This window comes from Oreochromis aureus, linkage group 20, assembly GCF_013358895.1.
Source record: "Oreochromis aureus strain Israel breed Guangdong linkage group 20, ZZ_aureus, whole genome shotgun sequence".
In the NCBI taxonomy this organism is placed as follows: Eukaryota; Metazoa; Chordata; class Actinopteri; order Cichliformes; family Cichlidae; genus Oreochromis; species Oreochromis aureus.
Window position 1 is genome coordinate 26,910,976 of NC_052961.1, and position 18,064 is coordinate 26,929,039.

The window sequence follows — 18,064 nt, forward strand, 5'->3', positions numbered from 1 at the left end:
ATGTAATCAGGACAGAACTCTAGCTCTTTTTTTGATAAATTACAAGCTCTTTTGATAGAATAAAGGCTTGCCCTTGTGTCGTGCCTTCACACTATTGTAGTGCCAATGTGGGGCTTTTTTATTTTTGCCTGTTTTTCCCCTCTACTCTTCAACCTTTTATCTGTTTCTGTCTGTAGGCACCAGGAGAGCCTCAAGATGTGTACTTGAAAGTGCCAGGGAGTCCCAGTCCACACATAAAAATGTTCTTTGTAATGGTTTTCACGTATGTATTATTTACTGACCAGGCACACACACACACACACACACACACACACACACACACACACACACACACACACACACACACACAGCTTAGCCTGAAGAAGCATTCATCTTTGCACTAATTAAATTGTTCATGCAGGCTTGAATCAATTAACTAATCAGATTGAGGTTTCATGCTCTGGCTGCCTGCAGTTCCACAGTCCATCGTCCAGTTTGCCTAATCTCCATCAGGATTATGCACACCTTGTTTTTAATGTGTTATACAAATACTTGTTTTCTATTAAATATCTGTCATTTAACTCTGAGGACATGAATATAAAAGCATTTTGACTCGTTTCACATGATTTCATTGTTTTCCTCATTTTCCTCTGTCACTTAGTGGAAATGATGGATTGCATCATTCACATGCACTCTTTCATACAACATACAATCCTAACCACAGATATGTGCATAGAAACAATGCATAGCACTACTAATGGTACTAATGGTTGTGTTTAGAACAGGAGTGTCAAACATAAGGACCAGGGGCCAGAATTGGCCCAGCAAAGACTCCAATCTGATCCGCTGGACAGCTTTGGAAAAGTTTTCCAGCTGATAAAGACACCCCTCACACTATACTAAAGTAATATACAGTATAAACAATTAAATGGCAGAAATGAAACATTATATTTTTGGTTCATTGAGCAAACATTATCTACCAGACCCTGCACTTTGTTATCTTATGTTAAGATATCTCAGGGATTAAATGTGCAATTAAACATCTTTTTGCTGACACAAAGACTCATTCGTCCGGCCCACTCGATGTAAGATGAGTTTGACATCTGTGGTTTAGAATCTTTATATTAAATCGTGCTTCCATCAAGAAGAACACATACTGTATAGCTAATCTATTTTGCTAATAAAATATATTGCAGAAGACACATTGCTTCTTCATTTCATGTCTAATACAGTCCTCTAATACTGGAGTATAAACCAGTCCCAAGTGCTGTAACGCAGTCACCTGACCCCCTTGCATTCGGGGTTGAGCATTTTTTAATTTGTCACCCAAGTGTCGAGCAATCAACCCGATTACCAGCAAATTACACACAAATACATTTGTGAATTTGATCTGGATTTGATTTCTAACATTAAAAAAATATATATATGAAAATATCACTGTGAAAATATCTCAGCTTCAACCCTCCCAATGACGTGTTTGCCCTCAAAATCCCATATCACTTGAATCCTATTCCAAATAACCCCAAACGCTTTATGAGAGCTGTTGTCTCAGAGCAGACCTGAGTAGGTGACTGTATCGCCTCCCACTCTGAGTCAGCTAGGGCCACTGAGACTGAATTCCTTTCATCTCAGCAGTGTGAGGATGATGTTGATGGCTCTGCTTATTAAAATGCTAGCACAGCCGTAGATCAGCCCTCCTCATCTCTTACCCCGTGCTGCACCGGCTGCATCTCCAGGGGGCCTTAGTTTAATTGTTCTTGATGATGTTTTTCCTCTGTAGTGATAAGTGGATGGCAGCGCCCTCCCAGATCTGGCAGATTTACGTGCACTTCCTGGAGCGCGTGGACGTCAGCTGTGTGACTGGCCAGCGGAGCTGTCAGTCACTCGTTCTGAGGGGAACGCAGGCTATCCGTAAGGTCAAGTGTTTCTCATCACACCCCGGCGAGATTGAGGTACGATTATCACTAAACGCACTATTTTGAAATTGTAAACAATGTGCACATGTTCTCTGCTGCGTGGGATTCAGGCCTCTATCAAGATTTAAAGATTCATCAAAACTAAAATCAACTCATGGTGTCGATCACATGTCTTCTAGTGAAGTCACTATTTTATTAACCTGAGATTTAAAAAAAAAAAGTGAAGAGAAATGCTTTAAAGTGGGCTTTTTATGCTCATTTCACACTGCATATTTTTATTCTTGGATTCTACTAAAGCACCTTTGAATGATTCACTCCTCAAAAGACTTTGTATTTACTCTATACCTGGCATTGGTGCAACCCCTGTGTTCATTTTCTCTCTGAAACAAGCTGTTTTAGCTCCCATCCCCTTTAGTTTAAGTCGCCTTTCTTCTGATTGGCTATCCGTTACAAAAAGAAATGTAGTAACAACACAGTTTAAAAAAAAAGCGGGTCGGTTAAGCTGCTTTGTGCCACTTGGATCCACTTGTCTAATAGACATAGCCAAACTGACCCTCTTCTGTAGCTCAGATCTTGTGTGCGTCACAACCATTGCAGTAGAAAATTGTTGCTTTGTGGCAGATGTGTGAAGTGAAAGAAAAATAACATGTATTTCTGCTTTTTTGGATGACAGCTGCCCTTTAAGTGCTGGAGCATCGTGCTCCTGCTGATGTTGTTCTGTCTCTCTGTTAGTCAACTGGATTTTGGATGAGGTCTTGCTTCCCTTAGGCTTTATGTGGGTCCCTTTAGGATCCCGTTGCACTTCATGTTTAAAATTAATTTATGCACATTGGGCTCATTTAGTTCCATCGGTCTGGTTTCGGTTTTAGACCCACGAAGACCTCTAGTGGAGAGCTCCGTTCAATTCTTTATGAGTCCCAGTGACAGTAAAATCTAGTTATTTCATCCAGCGTTCATAGCACTTCAGCTGAATATATAATTCTTGTTTTGAGTCAAGTTGATAAGAGATCAAGAGCATGCAACCAGCAGTAGTAGTCTGAGGTGATGAACTATGCGTTACACCCTCTCTACCACCCGTACACATTCCCTGTCCTGTCACTCTCTGTTTCCCCCGCCACTTAACATTAGCTTGTGGTTCAGAGACTGGAGCAGCATCTTAGTCATCAAGGGTGCTTGGGTCTGGATGCATTTTTTATATGTGAAATGTGGCATGTTCGAACTAAAATTAGGCTTTTACTTTATTGTGTTCTTTTTCAATTGGACAAAATGCGACTGATGCGGACGACACTCAACATGCAGCACAAAAAAAATGCATAAATCTCACTTATCTAAAAAAAAATGTCGAGGGATTTATTCTTGACATATTATCTTTTTATCGTGAGCAATTTTGAAGTTGCTCATCTAAAGTGATTTAATGCAAATTGTTCTCTTAGCAGCAAAAGGAAAAAAAATGGAAGCAATTCCTTCCCTTATAATACCTCGAGTTTAAGATTTGAATCATTGTCAAGAACATGCAAATGCAGATTGACAGCATAATAGGTCTTTTCATGGGGTTTCATTTCATTTTATTAGGTTCCCTCATTACTTCCTGTCTTCATGCCAGATCATGTCGGGACCCAGTTTGATACAATTTGAAAAAAATTAGCAGTGGCTTTTATGCACTCTGAACATGTGAAAATATGCTCCCAGAGTGTCACATTGCCCTCTATTTTTAATAGATTGTTTCTTATTCATAACTGAGTACAAGAGTAGAGAGAGTGTGACAATACTTCTTCCTCAGAGTTGGAATAAAAGGGCATTTTATAGCACTCATGCAGAAAAAAGAGAAGTGATAGACTGTCACAACCACCATGGGTGCATACAGTATGACCCAAACATGTTTTACCTTTAGAAATAGGGTACTGGCTGAAAAAGCGACAGATGTATTTTTTAAAGATTTCGGCGTACGCATGAGCAGCTGCTTTGATCTGACTCGCGGCAGGTTAGCTCACAGTGGAATGCATTGGAGGAGTTCTATAAAGCAGGATAAAGCTCAGCGTCAGTGAATAGCTTTGCTTTTCTCAACAGATTGAAAAGGAGCTGCACAGTAAATCTCATTCCCACATCCTTATTTCTGTCACTTTCCTGCCTCTACTTCTCTCATTTCATTGTCTGCCTCCCCCCTTTTTTTATTGAACCTCATTCACCCTTTCTCTCACCCACTCTCCTTTAATCTGCGCACTTCCTTTACCTTCCTCTGACTCTGTTAAGCATCTTTTCCCATTAATTCTGTCTCTCTTCCATTTCTTATTAAATGTACCTCTTCTCTTTGAACACTGTCACATTCTTTTTGTCACTTGGTCGACACATCTCTTTCCCCCCTTTTTGTCAACCCCTTTCATATTTCTAATTCTCACAGCCCAGTCAGCTGACATCTCTCAGACCACTTGCCAAACCCAATAAACTTTAATGGCCTTCGCCTTCTTTTTAGGTGGACCCGGCGGGTGTTTTTGTTTTGCCTCCTGCAGCAGTGCAGGAGCTCCAGCTGAAGGTGCAGCCATGGCAGGCTGGCAGCCGCTTTCTGTACGTGAACGCGGTAGACGTGGAGCATCAGCGGCTGGTCACCGCGTGGCTGCTCTGCCTCAATGTTCACCGTCCTGTGCTGTCCAAGGTAGGACCCCAAAAAAATCTTATGTTTTTATTGTTTCCTCATATGGGTATCGGCCCTTGTGTTGCCCTTCTGACAGAGTGGCCATCATTATCCAACGGGGCATATTTAGCAACCCAGGTTTTTACCCTTTTCATCACTGTGTCAGCAGCAGCAGCAGCACAGTGTGTTAAATACAGTTCCAGGTGTCTGTTTAAAAGCCAAACACTACAGCACTAAAGCGTCAGATTTGCAGACCTGCTCATCACACCGCTCTGCTGCAAATGTGGGTAATGTGTTAATAAAAGGTCTCCCTTGAACTTGAGCGCCCCCCCCCCTCCCAGTCATTAAAGGACAATGTTTTAATCATTTTTGCACTGCTGTTGGTTAAATAACAAAATGCATTTCCCTGAAAAAAGCACTAGCTAGAGCTAGAAGCTTGATTCTGCTTGAAGGTAAAACGCTAACCCTTCCCAGGCACCTACAGGAGCTCAGTCATTCGTCTTTTTTGAAAAACAGGACAGTGTCTACCAAGCAGCTAGCTGCCTAGCTTGGTAACTTAATAATCTACCACAATATCAATACAATAAAAGTGTTTGTGCCACCTAGTTTTGTCTCACCAGTGTTGTAGAGTATATTTCATTATCTCAGAGTGATTTGGGATTTTCCAACTCTTTGGACTCTCCTGCTCTGTACTCCTAACATTAGCATTGTAAGCACTATGTGCATTTAGTCAATGACCTAAATTTGCCTTTCAAATGTGTTCCTTATGCAACATTGTTGTGTTAATAAACTGCATTATGTTTGCCTCTCATTTTGTCATCACTTTGTGACGCTCTAGTGATTTAAAAGGGAACCCCCAATTTTACATAACACTGGGAGTAATACTGCCTGTGCGGAAAGAAGATTACCAGCTATCATCTGCAGCTTTCCAGCAGGGGTAACCATTACTAACCTAACACACCATAATCTACCAGCAAACTGGCTTTGGCTCTGAAGTATTCTGGACATGCGTTTGAAGGATATCAGTGTATGAAATAAAAAAATATTCAAGAGGAAGACAGAAGATTTGACATCATGATTTCATTTTTATAGTACTTGTACTTGTAACACATTCAATACTTGAATCATCCGGGTAGTTCCCAAGGCCAGCTCAACATTCCCAATCCCTTTATAAAGAGCAGCAGGTCCCAGACCAGTGCTTAGGTCCAATCGTCTTTAATAATGCTCCTCTCTGCCTTTCTAAATCAAATGTCTGTGTACCCAACTGGCTGACTGGATTATGCTTTATGCATTATAGGTAAAGTACTAAATTCTTCTTTTGCCTGTTGTGTACAGAACATATTTCTAATGCACTACACAGCAGAAATATACATTTAATCAAATGAAATCAATTTAAGTTGATCAAATATCCACTTCTCCTAAAATGCTGAACAATCAAGTGATTGACAACAATCACATTTTCTCTGACAACAAAACAGAGAAAATGTAATGCTTAAAGGGTATTGCAGTGGTTATTTATCATCTCACATTACATAAAGTTATCTTGCTTTAAGTCAGGGATGACCAAACATTACTTTAAAACCATGAAATAAGCATCTGAAGTCAGTCTGGTAAGATCAGTTCTAAATTGGCCATGGGATGGTTGTATGTCTTCCCTGTGTGGGCTGGTGACCTATCTGGGTTGGATGGGTTGCAGCTTCCTGATTTTGGATTCCCAGCTGTCACAGAGTGAGGGGCAGGGCACAACCTGGACTGGTTGCCAGTCTATTGCAGGGCTAACACAGAGAGACAGACTCACATTTACACTTATAGCCAATTCAGAATTGACAGTTAAGCTAATGAGCGTGACCTGTGGGTGGAAGCTGGGGTACATGGAGAGTACCCACGTAGGCACGGATAGAACATGAAAATTCGGCATAGAAAGGCACCAGACAGTTGTTGAATTCAAATCCAGGATCTTCTTGCTGTGAGGTGTATGCCAACCACTGTGCTGGCTTTTGTGCTAGTTTGACTATCTAAGTGGGTCTCTGAATTTTTGTCTTATTCCATTGATCTAAAGTATTTCCTACAGTGGATATCCCTTTACAGATGCTCATTAGTGGTAGTGGTAGTATAGTGGTTAACACATTTGCATTAAATACAAAAGATCCCTGGTTTGAGATTGGCAGGAACACAAACCCAGCCTCAAGGGGGTCATAGGCTAGCATACTCTTAGTGCCAGTACCAAGACTGGATAAAAGTGAGGGAAGCACCAGGTGTGTGCCAAATGAAACATGCGGATCCATCCACTGTGGCAAAAGAAGGGAGCAGCCAAAAGAACCGCTGTACAAATGCTCATTACACCAGTTCACAGGCAGCCAGCTAATCCTGCCAGCTTTGTGCCATTACTTTGAAGTATCAAATCACACTTACAAACTGTTCAAGTTCATTTACTCTTGCAGTTTTACTGTAGGCAGCCATGGGCTTCCTTTTGTAGGATACTTCATCAAATCATCTGGTGCGCTTGGATGAATACTGCAGTTTTCTCAGCTCTTGTTTTCAGACATTTCAATCCCTCCCTCGTTCCTCTGTGCCGAAGAAGGTTTGATGCTATAACACACACATCTGTGTGTGTGTGTGTGTGTGTGTGTCTGTATTTGCAGGCTTTTGAAGTATGTGTTCCAGTTGGCGGTGGACGTGGCAGTTCCAGAAAAATCACCTACACAAATCCGTACACCAGCAGCCGTACATTCTTGCTTCGCTCTGACCATCCAGATCTGCTCCAGTTCAAAGAGGATAAATTCCAGGTAAAATGAGAGTAGAGGCCGTCCAGTTCTCTTACCCCCATTAAGAGTAAAATCAATACTTTAATTAGCGAGTAGAAGAAAAGAACCCTCCTCCTTAACAAAAGCTGCTCAGATGGTTTTGTTTCACGGAGTAATGGTACATATGTTGCTAAGATGGTGTAACTGATGTCAATAACATTAGCTTTAACCAGCAGTGCTACTGACCACGCATAATCTGACACACTTTTGACTAAAACGAAAGTCTTTTTGACAGATTTTAGAAAAAAACTAGGCTAAAGTGCCTCCTGTGTGTCTAAGCAGTTAAGTCTTCTGACATTCTGATGGAGATTTCTTTCATCTACAACCAATATGATGGAGCTGCCGTGTAGGAAGCGAGAAGTTAGATATTATTGTACTGGATTTTTTCCCCCAAGTTTCTTCTTGAGATTTTAGCCGGTATCAGGCCCTGTCATCAGCTTTCATGCCCTCCCAGTCAAAATCATAAATTGGTTATGGCATAACAACACTACTGTTTTGACCAAAAGGCTTATTGTAGAAAATATGAGTGTATGAGTCGTGTGTATACATTACTGTTGACTTTCCTGTCATCATGACAGGTGAGTACAAGACATTTCTAGTTTTTTCTAGTATTTTATGTTGACTGCTCATTCCTCCGTAAATGGCTTCCTTGTCGGCTTTCAGAACTGAATGCAAGGAATATTACAAAGTCATTAGTGCTGCTGTTTTATTATTGCGCGGTCAGCCTCAGTGTCTCTAAAAGCTGATTTGCTCACATTCAGACACGAAACACTGGAGTCACTGCTGTCATTGCCTTTAATTTAGTGAGGTGTGATAAAATGCTAAAACAAATGAGAAACTATCATTTTAAATTAAGAAATAAATGAATGAGAGGCGAGGGGAGCCTGTTTTCACATAAACTATTAAAGAGTCTCATTGTTGTTGGCCAGAAGACACTGCATCAATTAGACAGGTGAAAAACAGCCCATTGTTTTTTCCATCTTGTCAGTGAAGCTCCAGGTGCCTTATAAAGAATTTACCATGCCTGTGGCATTAGGCAAATGTGGAGACACTTTTCTCTTTTTTGACATAACTACCTCACCGTGATAAAACCAGCTGTCAGGAGGAAAGGCAAAGCAGAGATCAATACTGCCATGCTTGTGGGAAAGATTACAGCATAAATCCCCTAAATTGACCCATATTTCTGTTGTTGGCTATTACAGAGAATAGAAGGAAATATTTCTGGTCAAACTACAGTAGTGAGAAGGTAAAAAAACAAAAAAATACCTGTTAAAGATCTACCTCACTGTGATGCCTGAACAGAAAAAAATTACAACATACAGATAAAAAAATTCTAACACTAGACTTTCCACAGAGGCAGTCAGGAGGTTAGGACAACTGGTGCTTCCTCATTTAATAATTGTTGTGTTTTAGACATGCCTGAAAAGGAGAGGCCCACAGCGATGATAAGCATTAAAACAGTGTGGATAACCATTTGCTCCATATATAGGTAATTTTTGTCCTGAGAAATGTTTTCATTTTTGAGTCAGATTAGTAAAATACCTTCAAATCTAACTGAAATAAACTCTGTTTATTTTCTAATTACTGCATGGAAGAAGGAAACTAATTGGATACTGAAATGAGGTCACTGGAGTCACAAAACATGCGATTAAACACTTAGATGGGTATTTCCATGTGAAAGAACCAGAGCTCACTATTTTGCATGGCAATTTTATTTAATTTGTAAAGTAGGTTCTCTGTATATGTTAGGAGGTGAGGGAAAAATCAATACAGAACAGTATCACAGTATTGTGCATTGCGACGTTGTATTGATACACGGATACCAAATAAACTGTATTAAAGAAGTTAAAACATAAAAAAACAACTGAACAACTTCTGGTGTCTAAATGTTGCCTAGAGCCTAAGATTAATCACAAGGCGATACCTGGGTCACCTGATAGGAGGCGACCTTTCTGCAAACAGTCCCAGTCTGACCTGAGCTGACTGCAGTCACTCTCAGAGATTGTTGAAGGTTTGCAAATAATTGCTGCCTCATTTATAAATGCTCAGGTTTCCAAACATGTTGCCATCAGTCTGAATTGAGGGAATTCATTTCAACTGGCTGCCAGCTGGTAATAATCTGGTTATATTCATACAGAACAGGAAGATTGCTGAGTGCAGACGTAATAATTAAATAGAATTCTGTTAAATGTGAATTTCTGTCTATGTAGAAAGCAACAGATATGTGATTTTCAACAGTTTATCACAACTAGTTGTTGCATTATCAGTAAAAAAATTGCATGTAACTATCGACTTGATGGAGTCTTTCTGCTATCAGTCACAGACTGACTTCATCTTAAGGCAACATTTATGGATTTTAGTGACAGTGTTAGTAGCATGTTTAAAAAAAACATGATAACTCACAATATGTATATTATTGCAATATATTGCAATAATATTGTATTGTGAGTGAAGTATTGTGATAATATTGTATTGTGAGGTGTCACCTTTGGTATATATTGGTTTCAGTGTTTTAAATGTGTTGTAGGATACGTATTTTTTCACTCTGAGGCACTGTCTTCATCTCAGAAGAATGAGTGGGGGTTTCATTCAGAAGTCTGGCTCTGTTACCGTGGCTACATAAGCACAGTGAAGTATATATGGTTAATCTAGTGTAAATGATCTAGTCTAGAAAAAGGGAGTCACATCTATAACTGGTGTACAGCTCTAATAATGTTAACAGATAACGTCAGACAGTGTTATTGATCCCTGTCAGGAAAGTCATTCTCTGCATTTAACCCATCCTAAGCATTAGGAGCAGCAGGCAGCCACAGCGTAGCACCTGGGGACCAGCGCCTAGTTAAACCCAGAGCCACGGTCGAGGGCGCACCGATGGAATTAACAGCATGTTTTTGATCGTGGGAGAAACCAGAGCAAGCGCAGGAAGCCATGTCGGTTACTGTGAGGCAACAGTGCTAACCACTGAGACACCGTGCTGCCAAACAGTGACTGCCATTTATTCAGGGTTTTTATCTTGGGGCAGATCTTTGTGAACAATGCAGTTCAAAACAAAAATGATGGATTTATTATTAAACGTGTGAATGGGCAGACAGGTCAGCTTTACTGATGGATCACATAGTTTCATTTATTGAATATGTAAAAAAAAAAGAAAAAAAGATAAAAATCTAAATAAAATTATGTGTTATTTTCACTATGTTCAGATTAGAGGGGGAGAGAGTTACACCATCGGACTACGGTTTGCCCCGAGCCAGAGTCCCGGATCAGTGGACATCCTGGTCTACGTGAACAACCTGGAGGAGAAGACAGAGGAGACGTTCTGTGTGAAAGTAAACTATTCATGAAGTGAAAGTTGTTTGAAAAAACAAGTAGTAGCTTCAGTGGAAATGTTGACTGTGCTGTACTTTGTAACATACTTTCAGAGTGTGAAAGAAACTGTAACTTTCCTGGCTCTTTTGTCATTTTGTATTAGATTATTCTTTAAGAAAATAAAACTTTGTAACACTGAGAGTTTTTCAGTCTTCTAATACAAACTTGTTTATTCTGTACTGCCTGACCAAGAAGTCTGAATGAAATTTGTTACGCCAAAATGAGGTCACGTCGCAGGAATCAAACATGTTGAATAGAATCGCCAGCTTCCTTTCTAAAAAACAAAACAAAAAAAACTGACTAGAAAAGTTTTATTTGCTAAATTATGCACTAAACTTAAAAGTACTGGGAGCTATAAACTGGGTGCAAAGCAGCCTGAAAAGTAGTAAATGATGTTGTAAATTTGCTTTGTTTCATAATCAGCAAAGTAATGCATGCAATCTGCAATTAAGGTGTCAAGGTTGATTCCCACTAGTGAGCTGTCCTCATCCAAAAAGCCTGGCAAATGCCTGTCAGTTCAACCCCAGCCATCCGAAGGTGGGCCGAGGGTGAAAGCAATAACATTTTATCGACTTTAATTACCCAGCAAACCCACTTGAATGCCACTTGATGGCCGAGTTTTAATCTAAGACAAGCCGGGGGTCTGCGCTCCTCGTCCCCTCACCTCCCAAACAACTTCTCCTCATCACTGGCATTATTAGAAACAGCGCCGTAATGAAGTATGATTTTCCAGCGAGGCGCACATCTCTTCACATCGCCCTCATTAACACCAGCACCCTTTTAAACCCTTCATGCTCTCCCTCCTGCTTGTTCTGCCATGTCTCTCTCTATTGGAGGTGCTGAGAGGGAGAGAGAGAGAGGAGGACCGGAGACGGAGAGAAGGCCGTGCATATTGTGTTATGTAACAGAGTTACACAATCCCTCCACCCCCTGCACCCCCCTCCGTACTTCCTTCATCCTTGCTTTCTCTCTCATTAGAATGCAGGCTGCAAAGTAAGCCTCACCAGCGCGGCAAAGCCTAATAAAACGAAGATAGCAGCCAAGCCTGGTGCACTTCATCTTTACCTTCTCAAAAAAAAAAAAAACATCCTCAGTGTATTATGCATTTCATGTTAATATGGTCACAGCTTACAAATATACACATTTAAGGCTGTGTAACCTCCGACATGGATGGGTTCCTATATTTAATTAAAGTTTGCCTTAATACAATAGCTAAATGCCATATGGACGAGGCGCTGGCTGGTGCACACGTTCCTCCTGTTTCATGCTTTCAAGTTTTGAGAGACTAGAAATTGAGTCCATTCTGTGCCGATGCATTCAAAAGTTCATCTGAGGCTAACGTGCGACCAGCTGTCTGATCTGCCCCATAAATGAACCACTGACTTAATCAGAAATTATTTAATCTGATTTTATTTAACATAACGTTTGATTTTTCCTCAAACCCCCCCCCAAAAAAACGTGCCAATTTTGTTTTGTTTTGCTCTAACCAGTCAGTGGATTCCTTCCACATGCACAGCTGCACACCATGCCGTGTAGAGGCTTTAAAACCCAACCCTATCCCTTAAATGGCGAGGCAAGTGACTTCATTTTCCATTCACTGCCCTCACAGCGGGTGTCTGTTGGTGAGCTGTCCCACGTGTCTCTGCCTGTGCGTGGAAAAGATTTCCTCCTCCCATCCATCCTAATCTGGCACAAAATAGTGCATAGCATCTTTGATAGGAATGGGGCGGTGTTTTCTGTTTGTGTGAAAGTGTGGAAAAGAAAAAAACAAAACCCTTCCCTCTGTTGGTTTTAATACCTGGATCCTGCTCGGTGCAGCAGGCCCTTCAGTGTGAGCTGCATGGCTGTTCTCTGAGCGTGGGGCAGAGCTGCACTGACACCTTATTAGTGGTGCCAGTCCAGTTGTTGTCAGTTCCTCCTGAAGGAGCACAGACACCCGCCACAACAACTCACACTGTCTGCTCACCTTGTTAGTGTGGTTAGACGGGTCCTGTCTTGCTGCCCGAAGTCAAGGCTGCCTTGATAGTTTGCTGGGTGGAAGCGTGCCCATTGTTGCCCTGATTTAAGAAAAAAGGGTGGGGAGAAAAAAAGCAGGCCTACCTGCTGGTGCATGTCTCTGTGTTAGTGTGGTCTTTTGTGAATGTGTGCGTGTGTAGGTGCCTGGCCTGAGCCAAGTGAGTGGGTGCATGTCTGTGAAAGCATACAGCGACGCAGGTATCAAAGAGCTTTGTAACTGAAGGAATATGCAACCTAGCAACAAGCCCTCCTCCTCATGTACACCGCTGGTTTGGATCGGCACTCGTGCAGCGGCGAGAAGAGTTTGTTATTATTACTGCGGTTCACTTGAAACGGAAAACACACACATTACAGCAAAGGAGCTAATGACGGTTTTTCCCTACTGGGGGAAAAAAAGAAATACTGAAATAAAGAAAATTCAAAGATTCACTTCTTCCCACACCCGGATGAACGATGCCACGGCAGTTTTTTGTTTTTGTTTTTTTGTAGCTGTGAAAGGCAAAACATCTGCTATGGCATCACTGATAGGGGTGTGGCTCGAACTGCACGGATTTTGAAGCTTTCAAGCAGCAGGCTTGAAGTGCTTTTGACATGGGGATTCATGTAAACAGTCGAGGTTCTTTAATAAACATGAAATTGTGACATGAGGTGCAAGAAGGAGCTCTTAATGAACTGAAATTCAATTACCTCATTACTCGTCTCAGCAGGACCCTCCCTCAGCCATGACTGCTGAGCACAGAGGGAACGTGATTTTCTGAGGGAGCAGACGCTGTTCCTGCCACTGCAAACCTGTATCTGTCCAAATTCAAGACAGTTCTCAGTAGATGGCAGCCTTACACATACAGCTCAGTTGTTTTGCCATTCTTCCTTTCCTCCGAGGCTTTAGTGAATTCAAGAGCTTGTATAAGACTCCCCCAGTCTGATATCATGAAACACAAATAAACCAGCATGTATAACCTTTTAGTTATTTTTTTAAATAAATAGATCAATCACATTTATTCTCTTTACTTATCTGTGTGAAATCTTTACAGTCAGTCCATCGAATTTCATGTAGAAATAGGTCAGAATTGACTTACCAGAGAGTTAATCAATAGGGGACAACTTCCTTGCAATGGGTGCCATTAACCTGATAGTCCAGAATGAACATGGACTTTTATGGGTTTCATAAAAGGTCGTTTTCATCATGTTTTTAGTAGAATGGGTTGCAACAGTGGATGAAGTTCTATAACTACTAGATAAACAAGCAGAAAGTGTTTAGCATTAGCCACCTAATACCCGTCACCCACCAGCACCCCAGTCATTTGGATTATATAACTTTTAATACACATATGGTTTTCTTTGATTTAGCTCTCAATGTTTATTATAATTAACTGGTGCCATTATGAGTCTTTAATTTACCAAACACCATAGCAAAATGCTAGCACTTTGTGAAAAAAATTAGCTTTATTATACTAAATAAAAAGGAAATGGGATTATTTTTTTAGCTTTTATATTTCAATTATGATATTATGAAATTTTTTTTTCACAACTAAAATAAAACACAGTAGTGTGAAAAAGAAAACTGAGTAGACCTCATGATTCAGTAGCTTGTAAAACCATATGTACAGTATGACTTTCTCAGACAAGGTTGTGACCCACTCATCTTTACTGCAGGCATTCGTTCATGCACAGCTCTTTTAAGATACTGCGGCAGGATTTCTAATCAGGTTGAGGTCTGGACTTGGACTGGGCTATTGCAACATCTTGATTCTTTTTTTTTTTTTTTTTTTTCCCAATCATTTTGCTTTAGATTTTCTTCTGTGCTTTGGATCCTTGTCCTGGTGCGTAACCCAGCTTCAGACAAGCTTCAGCTGTAGCAATGGCCTCTTAAACAAGACTGAGTGCTGTCCACAGTTCGACAGTTGGTATCAAGCATGTGTGTTTGGTTTTTGCCAAAAGTAGAGCTGTGGATAATAGCCCAACATGTCCTTGTGTGTTCAAAGCATATTGTTACAGAGGTCTTGTGGTTTGTTGAGATGTAAGTTTGCAAACCTAAGCTGCATTGCCAATTTCTTTTTAGAGAAGAGGCTTCTGAGCAGGTGCTCACTTATTAGTGATCAGTTAATCAAGTGTATTTGATTAGTAGCACCTGTGCGCTACTTAAACTCATCCCTATGGGAAACGGGTGTACTTCTGTGAAATGGTTTTTATAATAAGTGAACAGATTTGCATAAATTCTACTCTGTAAATAAAATGGGGACTTAGACAAAGTTTCTCTCCTTCCTCTCCTCCTCCTCTCTGTGGACTTGATGTGATGCTGCTCTGATGTCTAAGTGGATCAGCTGTGACTTATATTGTATTAGCCTGGCTCCATTTTCAAATGTGTTGACCACCAAAAATAGGACTGGTCTTGTTTCTATAATTAGTAGTTATAAGTGGAACTAAAAATGTTACATTTGATAAATAGGACAGCTTTAAGCTACTTTCTGTGCCCTGGGAACATAACTATGCTTAAAAGAAGTCAAGAGAAATGATCAGAAATCTCTGGAAGAAAGAAGAACAAACTACAAAAGGCTTGTGGAATGATAACTTTGGACTTCCTTCTTAAACTTTTACCGCCAGGAGTTTTATTTTATGTATTTAACTTTTGAGATTAAAAATGCAATTATGTACAGTCATAAGTTGCATAAATTAGTAGCACACACACACAAATCCATACATCAGTTAAGTAAAGTCAATAAAAATAGAATAGAAACAACTCAAATATATACACTTCACTGTAGATAACCCCCCCCCCCAAATAACTTGGTAAAAGTAACTAATAAGTGGAGGTTTTCTGAATGAAATATTCACCTGTGTGTTACATATCAACTGGTGGTTCACAACTGTTGCTGTATATAGTCTGATGTTGCTGTTCATGCATGGATGCATCATTTTTGCCAATTAGTGCAGATTAAGAGCAGAATTTCTCTCATCAAATGAGGCAAAGGCTTTTGCAAACACCTGCCTGTGTCAGGTGTTTGCCTGACACAGGCCACCTCTGACTCAAAGTGACCACGCCCCTATCTTTAGCCCCAAAGATTCAAGGTTTGAGGTTGAGTTTCAAACATGTGTAACACACACACAGATTCTAGGTCTGACCAACTGTCTCAGTCGTGGGCAAAAGTTGACCAACGAATCAATTAAATTCTAAAGGATAATTTATTAGTACAATGGTCAAAAAAAAAAAAAAATGAAAAAAAAAATGAAAGGATAAAAATAGTCCCACGTCCCACTTGCAAAAGGGATAAAACACACAGTTCAAGGCCAGAGCCAGCGATGCTACAAGTCAGTTGCACTTTACATGTCGACCACTTTAACAGGGATCAGCAGTTGTCCTACAAGACCCACCACCCTGTAAGTAGAAAGCCGGTAATCAGTGTCAGCAACCCAACTCTGCCTTTAGGCTGCAGCATATAGTAGGGCCTGGCCTGCACAGACAGACAAAATATCACCATGTCTTCATTATACAATTAACAGAGCAGCAAACTATCCATCATAAACATATTAAAAACAGGGCATCTTAGATCTGGCTATATAACATACCTGCACAGAGAGACAAAATATCACAGCAGGGTTTGTAGTGTGGGCTACAAGTAGATTAGAGTATCAGTGCAATTCAATTGTAATGGGGTTGGAAATGTAACACACAAAACCACTCCCAAACCAGTGCCAACTTCCCACAACAAGCATGGAGATGAATTGTTACAGGCAACATTAGTCTACCATGTTACACATGTGCTGCACCCATGTTTGTTGTGGAGGGGTAAACATGCTTGTGTCTATTGGGGATTTTCACACACGGATCTACTGCAGTTGACTTGTTTTCTGAACCAGCCAAGAGTGGCCACCTCAGTGCAGTGCAGCTGTTGATGTAGCCGCTTGCTCACTTGTTGGTTCCAGAACAGTTTTGTGACTATTTCACAACCTGACCAAAGTTTGAACTCGGTCGTAACTATCACAGTTTTATTAGCACACAAATAAAGCACATTTGATTTAAATCATCCCTCAGTCATTCTTCCGGCACCACTCTCGGAGCAAACTTATCAGATTGTTGTTTGTTTCATCCACCGCTAGTGTTGACCTGTCCCCCAAGCAACCCCTTTCACTAATTTTATCTGATAATATAAAAAGACAAACATTTTCTTTTCCTCAGCTGCCGGGTCGATGTTTTAACCAACACTGACTGTTCACCGAGGAAGATGGGGGCAAGGGTATTTTAAGGCCATTTAAGTGTGAGGAGATATGTTGATGGACGTGTTGCTACAGGGTGGAGATAAAAGAGAAAACACAAAGCAGTGAGCGCGAGTTTATTAAATGTCAAGAAACCACAGAGTGGTCATAGTTTGTATTTTGATGCCTGATGCTTCACCATCAATCATTCATGTCAGCCCTGGCAAGGTAAGAAGCATTTATGCAAAACAGGCCGGTAGCCTACTTGGTATGAATATTTGCTTGGATTTTTATTAGTAACCATGGCACTGCATTTTGCTACAGCTCAAGTTTTTTTGACCTGCACCCTCTGCTGCAGGACCTCCTGCTGTGGTAATTCAGAGGTGTCGTAGAGGGGAATGAGAAATTAAGGTTTTTTTGCCACATAGCTTCTTTTGGTGGCACTTGAGAGGACACACCAGTAGGAAAAAAATATATGAAAACACATTTTGGATTGGAAATCATACAGCGCCACTTCAAACACAGGTCTATCAGGGTGTTGTATATTTCTATGGCTCTTTATACAGTAAGTGTGTACTGCAGGTAGCACTAATGATAAGTTGCTAAACGAATGAAATGATGTACAGTATTGTGCAAAAATGTTGAGCCGCCCCCCATTTCTTTATATGATGGTCTTGATCAATAGGTCTTCAGGCTTTCTGAAGGTCTTTCAGGTTTTTTTTTCTTAAAACTGATCTTTGAATCACTCAAGACTTGAACCACTGACAGCTTAGCAAAGAGTCAATTTTAAACTGTATCTTTTTATTTGCAGTCTGTCACTAAAACATAATTTGTTCCACTTTATTTAGTTGAACCTACAAATAATAATAATAATATAATACCAAAGTATCAATGAACAGTATCTGAAAGTCACACACTTAAAAATTAGTAAAATATCCAGATCTGACTCCTTCAGTTTTTCCATTTATTGTTCACTGAAGCCTCATCAGAAATAGCCTGAGTAGAAGGGAAACAGGGAGAGAAGGCTGAGGTATGCCACATTACACAAGAACTGGACTGAAAGTCAGTGGCAACAGGTCTTATTGAGTGATCAATCAGCATTTGATCAAATAAGAGTTCAGACTGTGTGGAAGAATAAAGCTGGTGGTACCAAATACTCGCTT

At 40.5% G+C, this 18,064-nt stretch overlaps 1 protein-coding gene across 2 annotated transcripts in view; it reads left to right on the forward strand.

The window, feature by feature from the left end:
* Nucleotides 1–10,833, forward strand: part of nphp4 (nephronophthisis 4) — a 163,234-nt gene extending 152,401 nt beyond the window's left edge. For both annotated transcript variants that reach the window (XM_039604039.1, XM_031755240.2), the window contains 5 exons: nucleotides 177–262; nucleotides 1,760–1,931; nucleotides 4,366–4,545; nucleotides 7,167–7,310; nucleotides 10,529–10,833. In XM_039604039.1, the coding sequence (XP_039459973.1) occupies nucleotides 177–262; nucleotides 1,760–1,931; nucleotides 4,366–4,545; nucleotides 7,167–7,310; nucleotides 10,529–10,669 (723 nt within the window). In that variant the 3' untranslated portion in view covers nucleotides 10,670–10,833. The remainder of the gene's footprint in view (nucleotides 1–176; nucleotides 263–1,759; nucleotides 1,932–4,365; nucleotides 4,546–7,166; nucleotides 7,311–10,528) is intronic.
* Nucleotides 10,834–18,064: the final 7,231 nt, after the last annotated feature.